Below are 9,012 nucleotides of genomic sequence, written 5' to 3' on the forward strand. Positions count from 1 at the left end.
AAACTGATGAGTTATAATAAATTGAAATTTTAGATTTTAAGCTATAAGCTCAGTACGGAGCTCGGAAGAAACGTGGCTTTTTAGAATTTAAAAAAGCACATAAAACTTGAGGGAGAAGGATACACTCTTGTTTGCAAAACTTATATGCCCTATTGAAATGTTAGGCAATTTAAAAATTTAAATTTCTTGATTTTTTTTATTTTAGACATTTTTATGATCACAAGATTCTTTGTAATTACTTCTAACCTAGGGTTCTTCCTCAAAAATTATTTTCCCTAAAAGAGCACTCAGCTAGCAAAATCTAAACTTGGAAACATGTACCCTCCCTGTAAAGGCTTTTGAATTGATCTCAGTTGAAAGGTTCTCCAAATCTCTGAATTGCAAATATTAGGTCCTGGAGCAGAACTGTTAATAAACACTAATTTAATTGAAATTGAATTTAATTACAAAAGCCGACTCGGTCCTACTCAGGACAAAGTACCGCAAAGACTTTTGAATTCATGATTTTTTTTTAATTAGAATTTTAAAATTTTATATTTTCTGAATTTTAAAATATCTGATTCTGAATTTCCGAATTTATTATTTGTTTCAAAATATTCAAATCCCGGATTTTTTCATTTCTGAATTTTTGGCTTCTTGAATTCCTGATTAAAATATTTAAGAATTTGTTCTAAATTTATGAATTTTTGATTTAGTGATGTTTTGAATATTTTAACCTTAAAAAATTCGAATTTTCTGAAGTTTAGAATTTAGATATTTTTTTTTGGTTTTCTCAATACACTCAACCTTTGGCGGTTGGTCAAATTTTTACTTTTTACCTCGTTGCTTTGACAAAACAAACTAAAAAGTGACCCCGTTCGTTTGACAACAATTGGTGTTAAACCAGTGTATAAAATTGATGTATAATTCCGGATTTTTTTTTTAGCTTCTTGTATTATTGAATTCAAGATTGAACATTTTTAAGCACTTTATTTTGAATTTTTAATTTTGGAATTTGTGTGTGGGTTTTTTTTTATTTTTTTTGTATTTGTTTAATTCAGATTTTTGTTTAATCCTCAAAAAATCTGAAAATTATAAATTCTAAAGTTAAAAGGCAAAATTTTGTTTTTAATCTTAAATTCAAGAATTCAAAAAATTAATGATGAGTTCAAACATTCAAGATGCCAAAAAAAGCTAACATTCTGTAATTCTGTAATTTCGGAATACATTCGTCCGGCTTCAGCTGAAGATTCATGCTGTCCCATGATGCATGTTCGAGTGTAGACCTACGGAAAACCTTGCCGCGAGAAGAGGTGAGTGAGAAGTACACGAACCACCTACGACATAATTCCTCGGGCGGCCCAGGTCAACTCGAAGTTACCCCAGGCACCCCCAGTGCAGGACACATTGGGGGTAGAAAGCGGATAGATATTTCAGTGAATACAATAATTATGACAATATAGTTTCATATAATCCTTATTCCTTGATCTTACCTTTTGACACTATCAAACCTAGCAATATTACTATTGCATCTTACCATTCCCTTTTGATAGTGTCAACTTCAAACCTTCATCCATTGTGCAATTAACACATAATTTCCGCTATATTCTTCATGCGGAATCGTCGTCTACTTTCTTCGCCTTATTATCACTGAACCACGGCGCGATATTGTTCTCACATTTTTTGAGCTTCAACGACCGATTGTTATTCACGCACTTATAAAAATACTTGTTCTGTTTCGCGGTTTTGTGAAAAATACACGTGTGTTGGTTGATCCAAGCTTCCCTGCACCGTGCGGTACACGCGGTACGCTTGTTCCTCGGGTTTGCTTTGCGCCTGCTTTGTTCGGTTTACACCCGTACCCGACTCACACGAACCGAGGGTATTTTGGTTCATCGTACCAGCGCACCACGACACTCTCAGTTCGCCGCGTCGGTTTTGTGTCTGGCACTCACCCATGGCATGAACCCGGTATATGAGCCAAGGTGCTTCACTCGTTACGAGCCGAGGTACGTGTCGTGGTACGCGCTGGCGGTACAAAACGGGTTCAATACCACGACACGTACCACGGCACGCTGGGTTCATGCCATGGGTGAGTGCCAAACACAAAACCGATGGGGCGAGCCGAGAGTGTCGTGGTGCGCTGGTACGATGTACCAAGATACCAATACATAAATGGGTTCAGGCACGTACCGAAGCTAGAAAACCAAACCCGCGGTGTGCGTTGGCACTGGCGCATGGGAAGCTTGGTTGATACAATGACTTTTTCGGTCATCGTATGCTCGCAAGGTACATGAAAGAGAAAAAGAGAAAAAATGGGATAAGTACAATGTAAAATAAAATCGAACATTGAATAACAGACTAACACATAAAGAAAGAATAAAGAAACATTATTTTGCAACTAGACAGAACTACCAACTTGTAACGAGATGTTTACAAGATAACAACTGAAGTTGTGAAATATGGGACAGGACAAACAAACTAGAATAGTTAATATATATAATAAAACAGATTGAACGTACCTTTAATCATATTAATAACAGTTATGCCCAAATTCCTTACCAATTTTTTCAACTGTTACATTTCTACAATAATGTATTGCGATTCCAAGTTTGAAGAATAGAGTAGTTAAGTTTGTGAGGTAAGGGACAAGTTATAGCAATAGCAAAATAAATAGATGGATAGATTTTACTTTTTGAAAATAGCCAATGCACCAATTGCAAACATACAGCATTTCACGCTCACACCGTATAGAGTAAGTGTGATAAACTATATGTCCACATTCGGCGCATCACCTTTTTCAAAATACAGGATATGATAGAAGGAAGACCCAATTTTGTATAGTGGAGGATTTCTGCAACACCTTGTATTCGGACCAGACATTTTGTCTGAAATAAGAGAGAAAGACAAATATTAAATTGTGGTATTATCACTAAATCCTATCATCCTTTCACCCCCCAAGACATGGTCTATCCTTCGTGCCTTCGTGTCTTGGGTGATGGCGAATTCTACCTTCTTCAATGATCTTCGGACCACCTCCAACTAGAATTCACAACAGGACCTCCCTCGGCTCCAGTTTACAACATGACAGCGACGAGAACACAGCCGAATGGGAGTTGACAGTATTAAATGCATGCTATACCCTTTGCTTTGCTGGATACTTACTAATAGCAAAGGGCGAGAGTCCTGCGACTCTCAGCAATCATGAATACTGCCCATTTGCCACAAGATGCCAAAAAAAGCTAACATTCTGAAATTAAAAAAAATCCGGGATCTGAATATGTAGGAAACCGAAAATTATTAATTTAAAAATTTAAGATTTTATAATTTTTTTTAAATTTAAGATTTTTCACATTTTTCAATTTTAGAATTTAATTTTTTTTTGTTTTCTGATTTTTTTCAATTGCAGGGTATTTATTTCTTTTTTTTGCTTCTTGAATTAAAAAAAAAATCTTAAATTTTAGTTTTATTTTTATTTTTGCATTTCTATTTTTTAGCTTAGAATTTTTGGACATAAAAAATGAGATTTTTTGATTTTTTTTTTATTTTCTAGATTTCTGAATGTAAGAATTTATAAATATTCGGACTAATTCAGAAAACCTTTAAAAAATAAATTTAAAAAATTAAAACCAAGAAAATCGAAAAATTATTAATTCTAAAATTCAAAGGCAAAAAAAAAATCAAAAATAAAAAAAATCACAAATTTAAGAATTAAAAAAAATTATGATGAATTAAAAAATTCAAGAAGCCAAAAAACATTCTGAAATTAAAAAAAAATCCGAGATCTGAATATGTAGGCAGACGTGCATCGGCACTCAATAGCACTTCACCACATTTTGAGATGATGGCCTAAGCAAACCGGCAGAGTGAATCTTTGCTCACTGTGCAACACATCAAACTTTAGTTCGATGTCTATAATTATCGTTTTTCACTATACAATGTGCATTACCAACAAATTAATAGTGATTTGAATAACACAAATATTTCAAAATTTATGATTTTTTTTGGTTTTTTGAAAATTTTAATTTAATGTCAGAGTATTTTTTTTTTTGCTTTTTGAACTTTTGCATACATGATTAAAAAATAATAATGCTCCAAATTTTTAAATTAAAAAATTCTTGAATTTTAGTTTTTTTTTATAGCTTTTTTGGACATACAAATAAGATTTTTTGAATTTAAATTTATTTTCTGAATTTCTGAATGTTAGAATTTATGAATTTTAGGTTTTCTAAACATTAAATGCTAAATTAAATTAATTTAATTTCTAAACATTTAATAAACAAATAAATTAAATTCATCCAGGATTATTTAGAAACCCAAATTTTTTCAATAATTTCAAAATTGAAAAAAAATCAAAATCGAAAATTTTAAAATCATGAATTAAAAAAATAGGAATTTTAAAATTCAGAAATTTAGAATATAAAAAAATAATCAAAAATGAAAAAAATGGAATTTTATATTTTTTAGCTTCTTGTTTTTTTTTTCAATTTCTGAGCTGATTAATTTTTTTACGAATCCTAATTTTTATATTTTGATTTTCCGGAAACTTTTCAATCTGTTTACCAGAAAATCAAATGATTATTTTTATGGCTTTTTAAGGGCTGTGGTTTGTTATTTTCAGTCGTATTCATATACGCAATTAAAAATGATTTGTTTTTTTTTATCAAAACATATTGTAAACAAGCATCGCGCGGACGTTAAACGCCACTTTTCGTTTTAACCGTTTCATAAAAATCTTTTTGTAATTCCGTCGTGAAACTACTTACTTTTTCTGTCATTCTTGAACGACGAAAAAGCCTACTTTTCTGTACCAAACATAACAGAATCGAATAGCAACATTTTTCAAAATAAATGCTAAAAAGTTCTACTTTTCAGCACTGAAATGGGTGCTGAAAAGTTGAACTTTTCAGCACTTGTTTCAAAAAGTAACACTTTTCAAAAAAAATTTGATTCAAACGATTTATTGGCGAAATACATGAAAATTTGACTTAAAATTTCACTTAACGGGTGTTTTTCGGAATTGCAAAAAATGTTGTATGGAACTCGTTGCAAAACTTGATTTTTTCAACACTCGTCGTATTTATCCAACTCGGTGAACCTCGTTGGATAAATGTACGACTCGTGCTGAAAAAATCCTCTTTTTGCAACTTGTTGCATAAACTACTATTTCGTGACCCTTTCCTTGGCCGTTTATTAATAAACAAAAAAAAAACTGAAAATTCAGTTGAAATTCAGCTAATTATTTGATTATACTGTTGCCAGAACATACAACTTTAGGATTCATATCATTTATAAAAAAGAAATCGAATTTGAGGCGGCAATGATTAGAAAGACAAACAATTTACAATACATAATGATTTTATCGGCTTCAAGCCGGGGCACTCAACGGTGCACCAACTCGCCCGTATCTCGGAGATGGTGAAGCGCGGTTTCCTGGCGGGGAAGTCGACTGGCATGATCCTTCTTGACGTCGAAAAGGCCTACGACTCCGTGTGGCAGGACGCCGTGGTCTACAAGCTCTTCCGCTCGAACCTCCAGCCGTTCCTGGTCAAAATCGTCGAGTCGTTCCTGACGAATCGGTCGTTTACGGTGACGGTGAATGGCGAGCGTTCCTCCGTCCACAACATCCCCTTCGGCGTGCCACAAGGATCAGTGCTGAGCCCGACTCTCTACAACATCCTAACCTCCGACGTGCCGATGATAGATGGAGTGTCGTACGCATTCTTTGCGGATGACACTGCATACTTGGCATCGGATAAGGACCCGAAGATCGTCGTCACCCACCTACAAGCGGCACAGAACAACCTCGAGGAGTTTCAGCGGAAGTGGCGCATCAAGCTGAATGCTGGGAAAACCCAGTCCATCTTCTTCACCAGGAGGCGTGCTGCTCGGCACCTTCCCGCAGATCGATCAGCGTCAACGGCCAGCCTGCAACGTGGGACGACGAAGTCACGTACCTGGGAGTGGTGCATGACAAGAAGCTAAAGTACGACAAGCACGTGAACTATATCATCGGGAAGGTGGATCGGTCCACCAAAGCGCTCTACTCCCTGCTGAATCGGCGGTCGAAGCTGAGCATCAAGAACAAGTCGCTCGTTGTCAAGTGCATCATCCGTCCAATGCTGACCTACGCTGCTGCGGTCTGGGGCAACTGCGCCAAATCGCACCGTAAGCGACTCCAGGTGAAGCAGAACAAGCTGCTCAAGATGGTGCACAACCTGGACCCGTGGTACCCGACCGACGATCTACACGAGCTGGCCGGCGTCGACACCATCGACGCAAGCATCGAAAAGGCAACGAGAACCTTCAGGACTTCCTGTGGGATGTCAACGAATCCGCTCATCGAAGCACTCCTCCGTCAAGAACTGTGATATTAGTCTTAAGCCAAACATAGATCTAGGGTTTTTTCTCAAAATTTATTTTCCCTAAAAGAGCACGCAGCTAGCAAAATCTAAACTTAGAAACATGTACCCTCCCTGTAAAGGCTTTTGAATTGATCTCAGTTGAAAGGTTCTCCAAATCTCTGAATTGCAAATGTAACATCCTGGAGCAGAACTGTTAAATTCTAATAAACACTAATTGAATTGAAAATTGAATAATGATTTTATTATATTCGCCACTCATAATTCAAATCACAATACAAATTTGATATAAATCAACAAGCCAAAATGTTAGATGAATTGATCATGTGCTATGCCTTAAAAACCATCAACTCGGATTTCATCGTGATCCAAAGGCAAAACGAGAAAAAATAATACCGCCAAGCTCGATTCGATTCGATTTAGCTGCGATTGTGACGATTTCCGTAGCCGCGACGGTGATCGTCCTTGAACTCGTCCTTGGCGCGCTGCCGGGCCAGATATTCCTCGTCGTCTTCTTCGACAAGCTTTTCCTGAAAGAAGACAATTCAAGTTAAATTTTGCTCCTAAATAAAGTTCTAATACCGTTTACCTTCTCCTCGTCCTCCTTGTCCAGCTCGGCGGCGTTGTCCTGGAACACGCGGTTCATCAGCGAGTTCTTGTTGACCTCCTTCATGCGCTCGGCATCCGGGAAGATGCCCTCGGCGACGCGCTGCTCGTAAAACTCCGCCACCGTCATCGTGGGCATGCTCGGATAGCCCAGCCCGTACACGGCCTTCTGGGCGGCGTCCCGCGTGATAATGATCGGTTTCAGCGGCTTCGGCGCCGGCCCTTTGGGCGGTTTGTGCTGGTGTTCTTGCTCGTTTCGCCTCATGACGGCGATGTGCTCCAGGATTTGCTTCTCCTGGCTGATGCTGACCAGCTCCTCGTGCGCGTCCAGCACGCACGACTTCAACAGTTTCAGGTAAAATTCCCGCTTGATTTCGTCGTCCACCTGTTCGCGCTCCATCGCTACCTTGAGCAGCTTGATCTGATCGTCCAGTTCCTTCTTTTCCTGGTACTTTTTCAGCTTGGCATTCCGATCCTGTGCCATTCTCGCAAGTTCCTGAATTTTGTCCCCAGACGATTGACCGTTATCCACCACCAACACAGCTGCCGGTTTATCGCACAGCTTGTAATCCTCACAACGCCGCAGGAAATCACTAAAAATAGAAAAGCCAAAATTAAACCAAAATCCTCAAGCAATCAACCCCGTCCTCACTTGTAGTAAACTTCGGCCACCTCGACCAGCTCCTTCCGCTCGGCGTTGCACAGCTTCAGCGTGAGCTGGCCCAGAAAGAAGGGCAGCAGAAAGTAGCGCAGATTTTCGGTGGCCACCTCCTCGAAACCCTCGTTGGAGCTGAACAGTCCGCACAGCGAAACCAGCCGGGTCGAGTCCTCGAACAGTCCGATGCACTTTTTGATGTTGGCCTGGAAACAAGAAGCAACATTTACAACCCGGAACTCCGTCAAGACGCCATTTCACCTACCTGAAACTCCGGACTGTTGATGGGCTCGTAGCAGGTTTCGAAGGTGCCCAACAGATGGTACGCCTCACCGAATATCTCGGAAAGTTTCCGATCGATCGTGGTCTCACTCGCCATTTTTCGTCTTAAAAATTGTATTTATTTTGTTTACAAACCGTTCCGCAAGTGCGGCTGACAGGGACAGGTTGGGTTTATCGTTTAACTGTCACTTTTCAGACAGCAGGCGGGATTAAAAGAACATCACGCAAAATCCAGATAACACAGATCTGTGTAAAAAATTACACAGATTGTTGTTCAGTTCCAGCTTTCACAATCTGGGTAATTTTCTTACACAGTTCTGTGTAAAAAAATACACAGACTTTTGAAGAGCCGTTCTTCCAAATCTGTGTAAAAAACAGTTGTCAGTTTTTAGTAGGCGGCATTGGAGGTCTTTGAGAACTTTGTGAGTTTAATTTCTTTAAATACGTATTTGCTTTATTCATCATTAGTATACTTTTTCAGACTTTGGCCAATTTCCAAACTTCTCCAGTACCCGATGACACGATTGTTTGTGGAAAATGGTAAGAGTTTATCTAGAAGATCTGAAAACCTAACCTAACTTTGTTTTTTTTTCGTTTGTTAGTGGCCCGGCAAGGTTCTCTTGGAACAATATCATCCATTAGTACAGGTTCCGAGAGCCGGCTTGGTGTGGCACTTCACGATGTCATCCCAGTTTAATGGTTTTCATGTTGTTTGCCGTCGACATCGGGAGAACCCCAAAATTACGATGATTGCTAGGTGGAAGAACTGGCAGTGCAAAAACCGCATAAATACATCAAATATGGCCAACAATTATTTTAAGCATATTTATTAGATTAATAAACGTAAATTAAACTTGTTTTCTTTCCAAAATCGATTTAAAATCGTGTTTTTGGTTCTATAATACCCCGTTCGCACGGGCGAGTTATAGCCGGTTTTAACGAAATGGTTTTAAGTTATAACCAAGTTAAAACCAACCCGTTCGCACGGGCACGAGAGGTTATAACGGTTTTAACTATTTTGACAGATCATAGCAATCTGTGATTACTTTTAGTGTTATCATTTATATTCATTGTTTCGGTCGATACGGATCTTGATCTTGTTGGGCTTTCTTTTCGGTAAGGGCCGGG

At 38.3% G+C, this 9,012-nt stretch overlaps 1 protein-coding gene across 1 annotated transcript; it reads right to left on the reverse strand.

Moving 5' to 3' along the window:
- Positions 1 to 6,563: 6,563 nt before the first annotated feature.
- On the reverse strand, positions 6,564 to 8,033 carry LOC6033190 (immunoglobulin-binding protein 1). The gene is made up of 4 exons (XM_001843618.2): positions 7,868 to 8,033; positions 7,600 to 7,808; positions 6,931 to 7,540; positions 6,564 to 6,871 (listed from the first exon to the last, which is right to left on the reverse strand). The coding sequence occupies exons 1-4, from the start codon at positions 7,979 to 7,981 to the stop codon at positions 6,761 to 6,763; spliced, it is 1,044 nt and encodes a 347-aa protein (XP_001843670.2). The 5' UTR covers positions 7,982 to 8,033; the 3' UTR covers positions 6,564 to 6,760.
- Positions 8,034 to 9,012: the final 979 nt, after the last annotated feature.

This window comes from Culex quinquefasciatus, chromosome 2 (genome assembly GCF_015732765.1).
Source record: "Culex quinquefasciatus strain JHB chromosome 2, VPISU_Cqui_1.0_pri_paternal, whole genome shotgun sequence".
In the NCBI taxonomy this organism is placed as follows: Eukaryota; Metazoa; Arthropoda; class Insecta; order Diptera; family Culicidae; genus Culex; species Culex quinquefasciatus.

Excerpts from the sequence above, each read along its gene's own strand:
- LOC6033190 (XM_001843618.2), bottom strand. The coding sequence starts at position 7,981 with ATGGCGAGTGAGACCACGATCGATCGGAAACTTTCCGAGATATTCGGT. Across the intron at positions 7,541-7,599 it reads GTGGCCGAAGTTTACTACAA|TGATTTCCTGCGGCGTTGTG; the intron begins GTGAGGACGGGG and ends TTCTATTTTTAG. Across the intron at positions 6,872-6,930 it reads ACAAGGAGGACGAGGAGAAG|GAAAAGCTTGTCGAAGAAGA; the intron begins GTAAACGGTATT and ends GTCTTCTTTCAG.